This window comes from Plodia interpunctella, chromosome 23, assembly GCF_027563975.2.
Source record: "Plodia interpunctella isolate USDA-ARS_2022_Savannah chromosome 23, ilPloInte3.2, whole genome shotgun sequence".
NCBI lineage: Eukaryota > Metazoa > Arthropoda > Insecta > Lepidoptera > Pyralidae > Plodia > Plodia interpunctella.
Genome location: NC_071316.1, coordinates 2,457,060 through 2,475,950, shown reverse-complemented (window position 1 = coordinate 2,475,950; position 18,891 = coordinate 2,457,060). Strand labels below are relative to the sequence as shown.

At 36.0% G+C, this 18,891-nt stretch overlaps 2 protein-coding genes across 17 annotated transcripts in view; one reads left to right on the top strand and one right to left on the bottom strand.

Moving 5' to 3' along the window:
* LOC128680083 (ankyrin-2-like) overlaps positions 1-18,891 on the bottom strand; it is an 82,880-nt gene that overhangs the window by 45,155 nt on the left and 18,834 nt on the right. The window contains exon 1 of one of the 16 annotated variants that reach the window (XM_053762847.2): positions 12,687-13,171. The exons of the other annotated variants lie outside the window; for them this stretch is intronic. Coding sequence (XP_053618822.1) covers positions 12,687-12,716 — 30 coding nt within the window. The 5' untranslated portion in view covers positions 12,717-13,171. Of the gene's footprint in view, positions 1-12,686; positions 13,172-18,891 lie in introns of those variants that run through there. 16 annotated transcript variants of the gene reach the window in all.
* LOC128680087 (uncharacterized protein) overlaps positions 16,636-18,891 on the top strand; it is a 34,422-nt gene continuing 32,166 nt past the window's right edge. The window contains exon 1 of the mRNA XM_053762863.1: positions 16,636-16,973. The gene's annotated coding sequence lies outside the window, so the exon portion shown is untranslated. The remainder of the gene's footprint in view (positions 16,974-18,891) is intronic.

The window sequence follows — 18,891 nt, the reverse complement described above, 5'->3', positions numbered from 1 at the left end:
CCAAAGCGAGACTAAAGTGATTGATTTTTATATATTCCAAAGAAAGATTCTCCCCAACAGAAATGTTCCAGGTTTGAGTTAGTCGCCTTGACAATTACGGAAGTATATGTGCAGTGGTCTCATTTTAGGGAGGAACCGTAAGCCTAATACTGTGAGGACAGCAACACTTTTATGTCTTACTTCGCAGACTGCCCATAATGTCCCCGGCTGGGGCCCGTAAAAATATCCCCGGAATGTATGACGCTAGACTACCCTTTACGACTGTACCTACCTTTAAAATGCCACTGGGGGTGATAAACGCGTATTATATGGAGTATATTTTGTAGCTAACAATTGATGGAAGCATCCTACAGTCATATTCGTACAGTACAGCCGTGCTGTACTGTACGAATATGACTTAATTATTATATTTTTACCGTCAAATTTGACGTTGATTTTGTTACTAGAATAATTTAAGTAGATTTCTCTTCATCCGCCTACCCTTATCCCACTCTATGTGGGTTCGGGTCTCCTCCACTTCTCCCTGTCTGATGTCAACCGATCAGTTACTTTTTTTCCATATCCTGTCATGTACTCCATCCATCTCTTCTTCAGACTTCCCCTTCTTCTTTTCTCATTCTATTTAAAATCCACAACCTTTCTTATAACATTATTAATAATAGTATATTTCCACTTACATATTACTTATATAGATAACATGTTCTCAAGACTATATTTAAAAAAATTCTCTATGTCTTTATATCAAATAAGTAATACTCAAATCGACCTAAGTACAACTTCAAGTTGAAAGGGCATCCCTTCCAAACAAGCCGAGGAAAAAAGCCCTAAGCTTGAAGTACCATATACTTAAAACAAAAGGACACGGAACCCTCGCCTGCGCAATGGGCTAAACTGTTTTAATGAACTTTTGACTAACGTGCACATCGTTATGGACGTCTGTTAAGTCCTTCGAAGGGACTAAGGGTTTTATGAATAAAAAATTACTTATACATAAGTATATAGCAACACTACACTGACTGAATTTTGTAGTGTTGCTATATACTTATATATAGCAACACTACAAAATTCAGTCAGTTTTTTTTTCAACTTTTGTAGATATCGTGTTGGTTATACACTGCGGAGTTCTAGCTTCGATTTATTTATTCATACATAAAAGTTTAACGTTAGATTAGAACGTTCACCAATAAGATTGGCTACATAAGCCACGTGCGAGCACACCAAGGTATTTCTCACAGAGTTTCGACCACTGCGGCCGCGCTGTCATTACAAATTTTCAAATTTTAACAAACATGAGAATTAGTTTTACTATCTGACTAATATTAATCTGTGTGTGCTGTGGTAATGTGATTTTTATGTAGGATTGATTTTGGAAATGATTCCTTTCTCAAGAAAATTGATTGATCGTAATGACAACGCGGCCGCAGCGGTCGAAACGCTCTGAGAGCCACCACCAGCAGGTACAAAAATGTCGTAATTGTCTCCATGATCAAAATCGGCCGCACATTATCACGATATTATTGTAGGTAAGTTATAAATGAATAAACTATACGTGATAGGATATTTTTATTATTATTTATCTCAAACTTTAAAATAAAACCTGGTTTACCTATCACCCATTTGATTCCACATGAATTTAAAATCAATAAATAAAATTAAAAATCATATTCTATCAAAGTTAATTTGGCTCAACCCCTAGTTTACATACTACCTATTAAATATAATAAAAAATACGATCTCTATTAAAAGCTTTCGGCACTATAATTTAGCATTGATTTTAATAAGACGCGTGCCATAAATTGGGTGAATAGTGCACTTTACAAGGGATATCCATAAAAATAGTGCCCCATATAGCATTGAGGGGTTAAAGTGAACTTATTGTTGTGCATAACGCGGTAAGTAACTAAGTATTCCGTATTTTATTTTATATTGTGAAGAATTTAGGGAAGAATAAAAAAACCTATTGTTTTATCAGCATTATATTATTATGTTTAAAAATGTATATTATTAGCATAATACATTTTTGTTCCTCTTGAAGATGTATATTTGGCGCACATTTTTCGAATTGTTTTCCGAATTTTTCGTATGAATTCACCTTCTTGAGGTAGGAAATTTTATTTTGATTTTTATGTGTTGAAGATTGCAATCAAAAACTTTTTTAGTCGTTTCTAACTTTAATTTAGTTCTAACTTTAATTCACAAAAATCAAAATTTTTCATATCAACTATTAATCAAAGTTTCTGATATCAATTATTAATCAACTAAATAAAACTTTATGAAATATTAAACACGAAAACAAGTCACAAAATAACTACTTACTTATTACGAATTAAAATTAAACCGAATTAAACCAGAAAATAAGGAATTCATCACATAAAAATGAAAGAATTTCTTACTATACAAATAAAATTTTCGGCACTTTTCTTGAATTTTCTTGCTTAATAAGCAGACCTCACGCTTGTCTGGTTGTAACACATTTGGATAATGAAATAAAGGATTATACATATTTTTATTTATTTTATTTGCATGGATCAATACATGTCACATACCGAGTTCTGTATCCTGTCTGTAAGGGGTAGTAATTATTCCTCCCTGTGTGGGGTGCGACCCCCTCGTAGGGTACATTTTGTGGTGATTTGTTTGAAGTTCACATTCTGAATAGCTTTATTTCAGTTTGTCTATAACGGCATTGACTATCTTCATATAATATACTGAAGGATTGTTTTTAGATAGTCAAATATCTAATTCTCGTTGATCAAATCAGCTGAGCCGACCTTTTTGGGTTGCTGCACAGAGAACTTTAGAAGGTTGCTGCAGAACACATGTTTATTGATGGTATTTGTTATTATTTTTCATGTTTTTCTTGTTTATTTTATGATTTCTTTGTATGTGCGTGTTCGTAGCATCAAATAAACCGTTATCTATCTATCTCATATGGTATTCCTAGTAAAGTGCAGTAAATTATTGAATTAAAATTGACACTTTAGATCAATAGACTAAATAGTGTTTAATATAGGTACATATTACAACATTCTTCGAAATCCTAAGGCATTTAAAAGAAACGAAATACATACAAATTATAATCAGGTTTTTAAGCAACCAGTACCGATGTTTTAATCATAGTTTTCATTTCAATCTATAAATAAAAAAATTGATTGTTTTTTTTTTATAAAAAAAGTTATTATCCCTGTGATAAATTGCCTAGCTTGCCATGTTCATCCTGACATGTTTGTTTTCAGAAGAGAAATGGATTTCTCCCCCTTCCCCCTACCCCCCGATGAGTCGACAATCCTATGAGTCAATCCAGATAATTTGGATAAGTGAATCTGCACCTAATTGCGATGAGAATAATAATAACTAGCAGCCCATCCTGGCTTCGTTCGTAACCATAATCTGGGGGCACGGATGTGCAGCAATTATATTGCTTCGAGAAAAAGATGGTACCTTAGATCTCGAAGCAATATATAATTTACACCTAAACCTTCCTCTGGAATCACACTATCTATTAGTGAAAACCGTACAAAAATCTTGTTCTTACTAACAACACCATCGTAATATTTGTTCTAAATTCGTGGAAATAATATTATTTGCAATCCCCTCATGAGACAAACATGGCGTCGGGTGACGTCACTAGTCGGATATCGATGGCAAGCAAACACGTCGGTGATATACGATTAGCTAGTGTACACATACACGACGCGAATGAACACTTTGGTCCAAGTACTACCCAATTTTCATGGCATACATTGCATAGTTTGAATGTGAAAGAAAAAGAAAATATTTACCTAAAACATGAGTACAAATTGATGTTAAAATGAATAAAACCTACATGTATTACCGAATTCTCCTCTTTATTTATATATTGCATACCTAATGCAATATATAAATAAAGAGGAGCATGCTATCCACTACAAATAACAAAAATAGTAATAATTTATACTAGCTCTAAATTCTATCCGAGTCTATCATTAAAGAAATTATTTAAACTATAATAACATTTATCAGTTAATAAAGATTTGAGGTGCTTTTTATATAGATTTTATTTTAAGCTTTTATATTGATTTGGAATTTTGTTGTAAATTTGCCATACATACTATAATACTATTTACGTGAATTTTACCATACTATTACCGTACTATTACCGTACTATTACCGTACTAATACCGTACTAATACCGTACTATTACCGTATTATGTGAGCTCTATTTTACCGCAAGAGAATTCGTGTTTCATTGCTTAAACCGTCAAGTTCGACGAAATGTTTGTCGCTGGGTTCACATTCTACATTTTTTTTACATTTCACTCGAACTTTGGCGTCCTTATTAGCCAGATCATTGGCATGCATTTCTTCGTTGGCAATATCAAGCAAACACTTTTTGGATTTGTCCCCTTCTGACTGACCCGGGCGGGAAGGGCATGTCCGCATGGCCAGATAACTTATTGAATTCTACATGACGCAAGAGAAAATATTATAACTATGGAAGTCATCATATCGAGTGTGTTATTACTAACACTGGTGTCAGATTTTATTCAGTTCGCCATCTAGGTTTCCCCACGATGTTTTCCTTCACCGGAAGCAGGTGGTGGTCTATGAAAACTACTAATGAGTCAGTTTGGTATAGAAACTCATATAGCACGAGTAGAATATGAACCTGAGAACTTTCGATCCACAGGCGTAGTAACCATATTCACTACCGCTTCTACTATGTAAGTTTAAGAGTGGATTGCATTAATCAACTTTGATGGTATGTAACTTTAACCTGCGTCGTTTAGATAAAATGGCGTTTTTCAAAACAAACCACCCTAAGTCATAGCAAGACTTATGACATGAAATGGTATGTAGGTACAGTCAGCATAAAAGGTGGAAAACGAACTCGTGTACAGTGAGCAAAACAAATGCTAGTGCAAACAAGCTGTCTGGTTGCAGGCTTTTCAAACATTATAGTGAGACCGTCTGTTTGTCTGCTACTAAGCCAAAGAGCTCTTGAAACCGTTTTAACAGCCGCCGTCTAGCCGTGCGAAATCGATTTATGTTTTCTGTGTTTTCTACATGTAATTTTTAATGTCCTATTAAATTAAAAATGGATATTTAAGCTTCAGATTTTTGTATTTTAATTTGATACGTATAAAATTGTTTAAAATGCATTGGTAAAAAATAATGTGTGACTTGTAACTCGAGTACATATAAATCTTTGCTACTATCCTCATTGCCTAAAATGATTCGCTTTACTATCTTGCTGTATAATCAACTATTTCTTCAAAGTTACCTACACTAGTGTATGACAAACATTTTATTAGGTGTAATACGGTTGGACAAATTTTTATTTTAAGTCTTACGTAATATTATCACTTTAAATATATCTCTCCCCGTAATACCACGTCTGATCAATAGCAGGAGCGTCCTTCATACCCGTATCCCTGACGGGTCTGCCCCGGAGCCTTGACCCAAATATCACGACCCAGCGGCCTGATTTCTGTTTGTTCTCCCAAGTTTGCAAATAAAATAATTTTTTCATCACATTATTTTTTGTTTCAAAAGTATTTTTCTCTCTCTCTCATCTGAGCGTTTTCCCGGTTACTTCCGCCGCCATTGAGCGTCGGAGTCCTGGGTCCGTATCGTACTTTTTTGTCTCGTCATATATGACCTGCATATGCCAACTCGTCTCGCATGAGTTTGTAACCAATCTGACTTATGTATAATAGTTTATATCGACCACCACTTGCTTCCGGTGAAGGAAAACATCGTGAGGAAACCTGCACTCTGGTTGATTATCAAGTTATGTGTGAAATGGAAAGGCAATGGCAAAGTGTTGGAATAATATTCCTCCGCCTATTAGAAATTCAGTTAACAGATCTAATTTTAAGAAATTATATAAATCGTATCTTATTGAGACACATAAAAAAGTTACTTGTACTTCCAACCATTTTGCGCGCCGCCGATCTAGCCGAATTTATTATTTGGACATTTATCAAAATTTGGAAGGAAGCTCGCCCTTTTAAATTTACTTTCGTTTAAAGTGTATCGGATAGTTTAGACATTTATTTTATTTTCTATTATTTTATTTTTGTAACATTTAATGCATATATGTATATCTATTATTAGCCTAAGTTAACGGTTACATTAATTTCTACCTCAGTTATCGTCCGCGCTACCTCAAAGGTGTCAGCTGAAAATAAGCTGTTACTCTTCTGGGTAACATATAGCTGAGCTGTAGCCTTTATGGCGCAATGTAATTGTCAGTTTTATGTATTTTTACTTACATTATTTTAATTTGTCTGTAATTATGTAAAACAGTAACAAATAAAGTTTTTATCTATCTATCAATGGCAAATTATAACAATTAATAGTGCCAAGAAAGACGTCACGTGTCTTTCATACCACGTAATGATAACTACCCTCAGCCATGAGGAATACGACTATGAACAAGAAGAATAAGTACATAGTACACACAAAAACACAGACAAAACAAAGACATATTTAAAAAAGTTATTATACCGTGCGAAGCCAAGCCGGGTGGCTAGACTTAGTGTAAAATGAATTCGAGCTTTCCTCTGAAACGTCTTTAATATTAATCAGGAGAACGTAACGTGCCGGGAATGTGTTACCACCCTCATTATGCACCCTCCGAGGTGACAGAGCTACCCTTTTCTAATAAATAAATAAAATATGTGATTAGTATGAACTGTGGCTTTGTGTCTATTTGTCTCACGTTGAAGTGAAGATGAATTTTCTTTATAGAAATTTTGCTTACTTATTTCTCATCCGGGCTCAGTGACCCCAAAAGAGTCTTGGCCTCCAACACAAGAGCACACCACAGACCCCCACTTCCCGCCAGTCAGTTTGCCTAGTTGATGCCAGTTGGTTTAGTTGATTCTTTTACATAAAAATAAAGCAATGTCCTTACTAATATTATAAATGCAAAAGTAAGTTTGTTTGTTGTTACCTACATGTAGTTCGAAGTACGGAGAAGAACTAGGACTTCATCCCGAAAAAATAACTGTACCCCTGGGAAATTCACGCGGGAGAAGCCGGAGCGAAAACTTCTCTCCTATAAAATTGGCGTACGATATCGTCTACCCCGTAAGCGATAAAGATGTGATAGAAAATTATACAGATACATAATGTTTCTGTAGTAACTAATATTATAAATACGAAAGTAAGTTTGTTTGTTTGTTTGTCACTTCACGCATTATCTACTGGACCGATTATGTTATGAAATTTGGTACACGGGTAGAAAATAACCTGGAACAACAACTAGGGTACTTTTTATCCCGAAATTCCCACGGGAGCGAAGCCTCGGGATGCAGCTAGTTTCCTATATATGTATCTTCTTCTTCGTCGAAGCGACTATCCTAATTGCAATATTAGTAGTGGTAAGGAAGTGAAGTTCAAAAACTTAATTTAACTACGTCTGTATTACTTCTGTGTTAATGTTCCAATTACGCTGGTCGAATACAGGATGTATTCAACATAACATTTTTTTTAGAGCAGCATGTTCGAGGCTTATTGGAATGAGAGTCTAATTCCCACTAGCCTATAAACATTGCATGTATATTTTTGTGTCCCAATAGATAGAAGACCAACCAAAAGCACCAAGAAATCATAACAAACTGGCAATCTCCTACACAATTAAGAGGGGTTGTCGATTGTGAGCGAACACCCCCTTGATAGGAAATGGGTTTCCACTGCGATAAACATCAGATTGCGTTTTATAAATGACATGCAGTCGCAACGACTTTAATAATGTTCTAGACTGGCTTTCAAACGTGTATCTATACTATTATTAAAAAGAGGTAAGCGTTTGTGAGTTTGTATGTTTGAGGCGGGTAATATCCGAAACTACCAAACCGGTAAATTAGAATAAAGTTAGATTATAAAAATTATAAGGGTACATTATGCAAGATTTCTATTTTATCTCATAATTCCCACGGGAGCGAAGTCCCGGGCAACATCTGAATATTCTGACATCATCTTGGTTAAATTTGTGGCAAACTGGTTTTAAAACACACATTAATATCCTCAGTAGTAGCTTCTGTATGTGTCTATTTTATAAATAATTCCTATGCGAAGCCTATTATTTTATCTAGTTGTATTATATGTAGAAGAGACAGGCGTCGTCGAGTCGTATCAAAAATGGTTTGCAATGTAATATCGAAAACATTGGTGACAAAATACTTCACCTACAAGACCGTAATCCTATACTTACTATTATAAATGCGAAAGTAATTTTCTTCGCGCTTTTCTTCTTTAAATTTTGCATACATGTTGTTTGAAGTACAGAGAAGGACGTCATACTGAAAAAGTATATGTTTCCGTACGAAAATCACGCGGGCGAAACCCCGGGCAATAGCTAGTTTATGAAATAAGAAGATAGAATACCTTGTGTCAAAATAAACAAAGTCAAATTGTCAGCATAAGACTTTATTCCCGCCAACTTAACACTTCCAGTACACAGTAAATGGAGGTCGGTATTCGAAAACAGCAGTTTTCAATATCAAATTACGGGGTTACACGTTCTGTTAAAAGTTCAAAGGCCTGGTGGTGGAAGGTGCAAAATTTAATAACAATCAGCGGTTAGGTCTTTATTGGATTTGCAACAGAGAAAAGTCTAGAGAAATCGGCTTTTTCCTCGTCGCGAAAAATAATTTAAAAACACTTATTGATACATTGGTTGGTAGAGATATCTGGATGATAGTAAATACTTAACTTATTTCATCGATAAAAAGAAAATATATTTTAAGATATAGTTTTGGCACTATCGTACTTTACAATAAAAAGCGTCGCCGTGTGAATGTTAGATTCCAACGCTTTTTTAACGCGCGTTAAAAAGTGCTTGTTCGAACGAGGGCTTATTAGTCATATAGTAACATGGTAACGTGTCACGCGGTTATAAACTGGGTCCTTGGTTGGACACTCCTCCATCGTCCAGGGCGAATCGCTAATTGAATTAAAGTAGACATAGGCTTTGTTATCGGGTTAAAAGGTTTAAAGGGCTTTTATTAGGTTAGAGGGCTTGAAAAGGGTTTAACGACCGAACAATTTGTAGAAACAAATTGTAATCTAATGCAGTCTTGTTTCTTGAACATTGTGGTGGTAAGAGTTTTCCCGACAATGGTCTGACTGAGCTATGGATGTCGACGAAAGTGTGAAGTGCAGAGGAAAAAGTAGGAAAGCGGACCCTGTGCTCCGACGCTCAACGGCTGAGGAAATAACCATAAAAACGCTCAGGGGTGAATTTCACGACCATTTAAAAGCGGCGTGTATCGTTTCATTAGTGTCTGACTTTTTTTTTAATATTTTTTTTTTATTCAACATATTTTATAAAATCTATATTTTACCAGCACTTTATTTTTTTATAAAATAGGATAATTAAATTGATTACTGTGTATGGTACAATTTAATAAACAATGACAGCCCGCGGCGGAGTTCAAAACGCTCGTGAAATTCACACTATGTGAGAGAGAGATTTTCCCAAAATACGGTTTCACAATAAGTGCCAAATCGGAGCGTGTAGCTGCGGGCACAGCGCTAGTTGTGTGCGCTAGTAAATTGTGTGGAGCTGGCATTACAACTTGCCAGTCTGACGCCACAGTCTATTTAGAAAAAAAAATCTTGCCATTATCATTGTCGACATAGTAACACAATCTGTTACAAAATCCGCAGTCAAGGATGGAAGCCCTGCGTAATACAATACAGTGGAGTCAAGGGCGGACTAATGGCCTAGCAAATTGTACGAGGTACTGGTGTGCTCCCCTTGTAGCTCGTGTTTCGACCCTGTGTAGTTAAATTTCGCAGTCATTTTAACAACAGACTTAGATTTATGAAGTGACGGCTTGAGTAAATATGTATAAATGTAGGTATGTAACTTCTAAGTCTAACGATATCTTGTGTGATATGCTTTTCATACATACGTGAACACTTTTCATACGTATTTTAACTGTTTGGAATGGAATTTTAAAAAAATCCATTTTCAACTGTACCGATGTAAAGACATTTCTGGAAAATTTTAAGCGTTTCTTCGAAGAAATTCACTTTGAAATTTTTATTTTTATTTTAATAGCTCTTATAAAAAACTAACTGAAACTTAAAACTCTTGGACGGATGTCAAATAATTTGTAATTTCTATAGTCATGTAGATCCAGAAAGTCCCAATGGACAATCAACATGTAAACAGAATGTTTACACTGATGTAAACCGAAGGAACAAATCGAATGGAGTCAAAGGAAACACCGCGCAATCTCACCCTGTAATCGTATTACTGTCGTTGTTTCACGTAAAAATGTGAAAAGGACAGAAACTTGTGTGAGTTAATAGCTCTGTTTGGCTGTGCCTGCGACCCTTAACCTCCTTTTTAGCAAAATGGCTTTCAATGGCTATATTTTGAAGTACAGTATTATTTTTTTACTTTTTATTTAACAAAAACACGTAAAAGGCGAACAAAGCCTGAAGCTTTTTTTCTACCAGTCAACCACATTTCAACTTTTCCTTCAGAAATAATGTCTTCAGTGCTTAGTATAATGAAAATGAGTATTTTACACCCATCCTGAACGATCAGCTTATATTTTTACCCAATAATAAATACGAAAGTCTGTCTGTCAGTCCGTCCGTCTGTTACGCTTTCATTGATAAATCGATTTTCATGAAATTTGGTATTTTAAAAAACCGAGTACAAACATAAACCTTTTTTTTTTTTTAATTTCTACCCCCGGGGTGTGAATGTTTGTATGAGAAATGAAAATGGACAGAAAAGCAGAATTTTTTCCTTTTTCATACAGCTGTATAGACCATTGCTATAGCTAAGAGACACTTGTGGTAATGAGCGTCATGTAATGAGTCTCTCAGACAGACAGACAAACAGTGACACGACTTGTCATAATTACACACCTGGTTGATGCGAAAAAATTACATGAAAGACTGACGTCATTAGAGGCGGTAGTGGTGCAATGGTTAAGACGGTCTTTTGACCGAAAGGTGCCAGATTCGAATTCTACTTGTGCTACATGATTTTGTAAACCATTCTGACTCATGTATAGCAGTTATCATCGACCACCATTTGCTTTGAAGGAATATATCGTGAGGTGCACTTTAGTTGAGAATATTTTATCATATATCTAGAGTATGAAATTAGTGTATGAAATGACGAAGGCAGTGGCAAACCAGTAATGTTGTCAAAAAAGTCTTTCTGTGTTTAATGCTATAAATAAATCCTTACATATTATAAAACAAAGCCCTCTGCCGCGTCTGTCTGTTTGTTTGCGATAAACTCAAAAACTACTGCATGGATTTTCATGCGGTTTTCACCAATAGATAGTGTGATTCCTGAGGAAGATTTAAGTGCAGTTAACATGTAAGGAGCACAAAAAAAATGTAACAAAAGCCTAGCCTTGCACTTAAAGGCCTGACCAACAGACATTAGAAATACAACTGTGTGAACTGTGTGCAAAAGTTAGTGTAGACAAAAGGCCGTACTGGATGCCGCAGGAATCGGAGCGTGCCGGTATTGGCTCGACAGCGACGTAATTGATTCAATTATAGAAGCGGTTCTTGGGGAAATCTGAGCTAGATGTGATTACTTATCGATACTTAGCCACTGTCGTGGAGAAAGATTCACAGCGAGAGCAAACGTGGCTCCCTCACACTAAAGGAAAAAATATTCCGACGCGAGATTCCGTAGTTTGAATGTGAACTTTTTTATCGGAAGACAAATCCAGCAATGTATATCGATCCCGCCAATTATAGAGTAACAGTTTGAAATTCCGTCAATGTATGCCGAAAGTGTCCGGGGTCTGATTCTCACGCAATCGATATTAATTACACCAATTTCTTTAATCTATCTATCTGAAACAGTTTCTACATTCATAGAAAATCACAATCGAAAAAGTTGAATCGAACGCATCGAACATTCGAACTTCCGATGGCGAAATTTCTTATGATCCTTGGAAAACATTTGTAGAATATGGATAAAATAAACTTCAATTACGTGAGAATCATATGAGAGTTGAAAACTTCACTAGTAGCCCTATGCGGAAATACAGCCGTCAGCGAATCGAGATCGATCTGGGAAATGTGATTGCTTCTACCTGTACAGTCACCTGCATGTCGAGATCTACAGGGAATCTCTGTGGAGGTAATAGTGATGAATTTTATATGAAATTTGGTAAAAAATCGAAGATTCGAATTCTAGAGCATTTTTTATATCTATTTGTGTTTTTCTTCACAAATTTGATGAAAACGTAATATTTATTGTTTAGCGGTCATTCAACCCGTTTGTATCCTGGAATTTTATATTTTCAGTGTCACAAGTGCGACACACAGACAACAGTGTCTAAAATTGTTTCTTTAGAGTCTTTGTTTTTCGCCAGTGCCATGCTTAAAACGTTCCTTTTTATTTGTTTGCAGTATAAGCTTTACGAAATATAGAGTGAAAACACAATTATATTACAAACCTATTATATTACAAATTATCTTGAAAACGTAGAACATAATAAGAAATTATTATCTACAATAGGTCGAGTAAATATTCTCAGAGACAGAAGGCCAACGCGAGACATTCGTTATGAATAATATTAATTGGTTCTAGAATCAACTCCAAATATCGATTTTTATTTCCTAGAACATGCAGCAACCTCTATATAACCAGCATTTGTATTATGTAACATCTTTGTCCTTGTAAATTAAAAAAAGAATACCTGATTAGGCGTCGCCGTTTCGGTCGTCATCTCTTCCAAGGCAAGCCTACTCCTCTTCTTTTTCTGACATGTACAACAGTCTCTGAATCTGTGCAGTTTAACCGAACCGGCACGCTACTAACGCATACCAAACCGAATATTGATTTTACAATGTCCTTGCCGCACGAGTTAAAACAATACTGGCCGGAAAATAGTCCTCACTAACATCCTAATGAAAAATAATACAAAAATGGCGTATCACAATTCTAAATTCGAACCGCGGACAGGCGCCGTTCCGCCATCTTCTTTCTTTTCACGAATTTCGAACACTCTTAATAATACACTAAGCAATATTTAAAGCTTGAAGCGGGACACGGATAGCGCGGCAACGATTATATATTTTTTTATTTAATAATTTACGAATAAAATTCAAATAGTTTTGAACTAGTTGTTGCGTTTGGGACGTAACTACGAGGGAGTCGAGGAAATTCGCCGGCTTTGGGCGAATGGGTGGGGTGGTTTCTAATGCGTCTGCGCGGGGGTGTTATATTGTGTGCGTAATTCGCGTATACCTGACCATATAACGCAGAGCTCTGCCGCCCCCTTGTGTCGGAGGATTCTTGGGTAGATGGTGGGTAGTTTTATGTGGATCAAAATGTCAGTGTTGGCTGGCTGGGTTCCTGTATTCACAAGTACAATCGATAATGCAGGCTGGTCAGATGTTGTGAAATGTCAGACTCGGTGTCGGCGCGAGTCGACTTGGTACGGTCGCCGCCAGACAAAAGCGGATATCCGACGAGGTCTATCATATCTTTATAGCTAACGACAGACACGCAACGTGAAATTTAAAAAATAAAATGTTTCTTTTTTCTCTACGTTTGTTGTAAATACGGAACTGCTCGAAAAATAACTTTATAGATTGTCGATTTATTAGTTTCTTTGTTTATGATTTACGTTATGCTACTCTGAATATGAATAACTTCAAAATAAGAGTTTAAAACATGATCAAAACAAATAACACTCTTTTCATTAATACCATCTATTTATAACTAACCTAACTAACCTTTAATTATTTAGTTATGTATTTAAAAGCAAATTAGCTCTATTCTTAAATAAGTATGCTTGATATATATATAAATAAATAAATCATCGAGCATTTTCCCGGTTTCTTACTCAGCCAAAGACCGTCGGAGCCCAAGGACCGCTAGCTATTTCGCTCTTCATTGACATCGATTATATTTTCAATAGTATACACCGGAACTGCACTCCCATTATACAGAAAAGGATTTGTGGACCTTTCAGTACCGAACCCTAAAATTTTATACAAAAAACATGCACAATTTTTATCCATCACGTTGTAGCCCAGAGGCTAGACAGATTTTTTGCCCAAATTCTGACAGCAAAACTTTAAAAGAAACGTTTCCCTTGAATATCATGTTTTTGTGAAAGCTGACTTCATTCTTCAAGATTATTTTTTTGTTTTCCAACGCTTTGGTTTTTAGCAAGCTCTATGGCAGCGGAAAGACGCTTTGGCAGCGGAAGGATTTGATCTAATCCACTTGAACATACTAAAATCAATTGATTTTTATGTTCCTTGGATGTAATTTTATCTGAATAATACTAAAAATCTTTCATTACAAATTATGATGATATACCATCACTATGAAGCGGTGGTGGTGTAATGGTCAAGCCCGCCTGAGAATCCAAAGGTCCCAGGTTGGAATCCTACACGTGCCACATGAGTTTGTATAACGATCTGACTCATGTATTAGTAGTTTCATCACTTGTTTCCAGTGTAGGAAAACATCGTGAGGAAACCGTTGTTGTATGTGTTTCATTCCACGTGATGACCTCAACCTTCAGCCATGTGAATATATACGACTATAAAGAAAGACCATTACCTAATTTTATTTTAGCGTTACTAAAACATACAATTTTGAATAAATAAATAAGATTTTTTTTAAATTTCATTTTTAACACATTATTGAATAATGTGGGACAAAAAAATCATGACCATGCAGTAAACTGTTGAAGAGTTCCCATGTTTTGAGCCGTTCCTGGGTGCACCATCAGGTCTTGATAAGCAAGACCTGATGGTGCACCCAGGTTACGGCTAATAATGCATTGTCATCCAAACTAAACGTGTGTACAAAATTTCAGCTCAATCGGTTGAAGATATCTGCTTCAAACTTGAGTTACAAGATTCCACCCGCGACATAGAGACATAGCGACATACATTGTAAGTCAATAAAAGTTTGTAGTATTTAATATATTGACGTAAAATTTATACTCTAAACTGAATCTAATGCTGACTTCCAAGGCCCAGGTAAAAAAAAATAATGCAAAAAATGGCGATGTATTTTAAAATGAAAGGAGGGATCGATAGCTTGAGAATTAGAACCTCTTTAGTCTGGTCTGTGACCTTGGATGGACATCCGACTAGTTGGCTCATTGTAGATAAGGTGAATAGGTTAGGTAAGTAATGGAGATTATTATTATGAGTTAATTCAAGGACGCTGAAAGTGACATATTTACAGTTTCTGTTTCAATTGTGGAAGGAAATGTTTAGGAAGAATTAGTGGTCTACCAAGTGTAAGGCAGTGAAGCGATAGTGGTGTAATGGTTAAGACCTGTGGATCTAAAGGTCTCAGGCTCGTATCCTACTCGTGCCATATGAGTTTGTATGTCAATCTGGCTCTAATTTTCATAGATCACCACTTGCCTCCGGTGAAGGAAAACATCGTGAGGAAACCTGCACACCGGTGGACAGTTTAGTTCACTAGTGTGTATGCGACTACCTGCCACGATAAGTAGTCGTAGTCAGATGCCTTTAGGCGACTTGAATTAAATCTGACACCAGTGTGGGGAATAACACACAACACACTCGATATGATGATGATGAGTGGTCTACCACTTCAGTGAAGCTAGAAGTAGTAGGATGGTCTTATGTTGGACACCAATAAGACTGTGGCCGTGCGTGGTGCAAGCTCCTGTGTGGGAAAATCCATATTTACTAATATTATAAATGCGAAAGTCTCTCTGCCTGTTTCGCTTTCATGGCTAAACCGCTGGATGGATTTTGATAGAATTTGGTAGTAATAGGCTAGCAAACATAGGCTACTTTTTTGGGGGGGGTGAAAGTTTGTATGAAAATAATGTTTGTTTCAAATTCACGCGGGCGAAGATGCGGCCAAAAGATAATCGTTGGAGAGTGTCGACACTCAAGGAAGAAGTCAGGTCTGTAGGTGGTTTTTACCCTATGTCCTTCTCCACACTTCAATCTACATGTATGCAAAATTTCAAGATTGGTTGAGTAGATAGAGCATGAAGAGAAGAGTAGAAACAAACAAAAGAGTAACAAACAAACTTACATTCGCATTTATAGTATTAGGATTAGGATGTAATAATTACTTATATTACCTGTGTCTGCAATGAATCAACCACGGTAACGGTAGCCCATTCTATTTCAGCCACGCCTCTTCCATTCATAATAACATGACCCGTAGTCGAACCCAATTAGAGAACAGCGTAGAGTGAGCTGCGCGCGCGCACCGGGTTCCGTCTATTTTTAGTTTTACTACTTTTTTACTAGGACAGCGGTTATGAATGTTCTGCTGTATTGATTTCATCGTACGCTTTGTAAACCTGAATATTTTTGGGATATTGTTAAATTTGACGGTCAATTGAACAAGCATCTGCTTGTTTCTATTATATCATATATTTAAATAAATATTTTTAAATACCAGTGTTACCTATTAGATATTTTTAAATCAGTGTTGAAATCAAATAATATTTATAGATGGGTTTTCGCATCAAAGGAACCCTATGCAACATCTGCTCAGCGTTATCGGACGATCGCTCGGGCAAAAACAGCAGATTTATCGCAAGCGCATCGATGACGAATCGAATCGATACAGAATCGAGATCTCGCTGCATCCGACTGTAAGATCAACACTGTTCAAAATTAGCCAGTCGAAATCGCGATGTCAAACAAGCGTATACGCATTCCCGCGCTCCGACTGTTTACATTATTATACGGAAAAATGTTTTCCACAGATTATACAAAGTTATTTTTATGATTGTAAAAAATACTGGCCTCTTCTGGTTCGGATGCGCTCAGAAGCAGTGCGGTTTTGAAATTGGAATCGTGTTGCCGCGGTTTTCTCATTTTCATACAGTGACGTTTCTTTTCAAGTTTTATTTGTTCAGTTACTTTTTAGTGTCCATGGTGTGGTTTAGTGTGTTTTATTTTGTTTCTTGTGGATTTTCTTCGCATCATCGTGGAACGTAGCGTTTGATACAATTAAGGTTGGTTATCTTATTTTTTTTTTATACTGTTAAGTGGCATGGTTTGTTAACAGACGAATGTGAATCGATTTTCCAATGTTTACATTTCGTCGAGAGAAATGTCAATCAATCGTTTCTGTCAACGTCAACAGAAGCGACGCATGCGTTCGATCATTCGATCGCAAATCGACAGGTGATTGGCAGATCGCCGACATTGTTTGTAATAGTTCGTTGTATTACACTATCGTTTTGCTTATACATCCTAATTGACGAATTTTAAAAAATAAACATATGAAGTACTACTTAGTCGCCATCTTATTGTCAAGAGTTCTCAATACAGTTCAAGTGAAAAAAATTATATTTAATCTATTTAGGTTTTTTGGCGTGGTTTCACCATCGCCCGTCTATCTGTCACCGTGGCCACCAGCGCTAGATTTAGTTCTAGGAAACTGTCATTTTGTAGAAATAATTCATATTTATCAAGCGGACATAACTGGAGAAAATTAAATAAAATATCTGATATTTCAGTTTTATTGGATACAAAAAGCTTTAGCTTTTGTTGTTTATCATTAGAAAGTAAATGCTCTCTCAGCTCAAAAGAAACTTTCTAGTTTTCCAGATATTTTATGATTATATAAATCCATTATCTGTGGTCTCGGTGGTTGGCACTATCTATTATACCGTCTTTTCTCTTTATTGGGTTTATCATTATTTATTATTACACTGGTGTCAATATTTATACCTTTCGCCATCTAACGGTAAAATAGTGCCAATGTAAAGATTTTCTCCAGATATTTTCTTTCACCAGAAGGATGTAGATGATCTATGTAAACTATCATACATGAGTCAGATTGGTATACAAACTTATAACGAATTATTACAAGTAATATCAGTTCTATCTTATCTTCTCATTTACACGGTAGCTCAGCTGTGACGCCTCGAAGCCCAGGGTTCACATATAAGTAAACCCATAGATAAAAGAAATATATTGAGTAAACACTTATATTTTGATGATTCAGCTATGATTTTTCGACCAGCTGCTTGCCGACGTAAATGTTAGTAAATGATATTGTGGCCTCATCTGACTTCTTATCCTTAGTCAACTCGTACGATATGATAGAGAGGATAACAGTGGTCATGTTCTAGGGCGGAAACCGCACGCTGTAATCTCGGGTCTTGTCCTATAAGCCGTGTCGTAATTCTCAGGCCAAGGACGACGGAAATAGACAACAGGCTCGAGCTCTTTCCTTTACGAACGATCAACAAATGTGAATGCTGTCAGAGGATACGGACTAACTATGGCGAACAATAGATAGATTGTTAGATTTCATCTAAACAAAAACTAAATTAAAAATTTAAGAACCCCCCCCCCACTTTGAAATTGCTGTCATCATCTCATCTGCATTTTATGTATGTGTATTTTATCATAATCAAAACAAATAAAATATTTCAAATTCGTGTTACCTTCTCTATTCTTAAAGACATGATCAATTTATTGAAACATTAACGCCTCGTCCCGGCTTCGCTCGGGTGAAACCATGATAAATTATACATTTACAATTATCAAATTATACATCAACCTTCCTCAGGAAGAATCACAGTATCTATTGGTGAAAACCATACAAAAATTCGTCAGCTAGCTTTTGAGTCTATCGCGTTCTTTGCAGACATGACCAACAGGAGGACATTTTTGAAATCTCATCATCTGAAATCTAATCAAATCAAATCTGGAATGAAAACGAAAATGTCGTAATATTGTTCCGAGTTTATGGAACAATAATTTGGTTTGAGATTTCTATTTGGCAGATTTGTATTGAGTGACGTCACACTTTTATTACTGTCATCTCACAGGGGGTCCGTAAGAAGGGAGAATGTAGTGCAAAGAGTTGTTTACAACATTAATTTCCCAATAATATACACGATAAACCATTTCGCATTG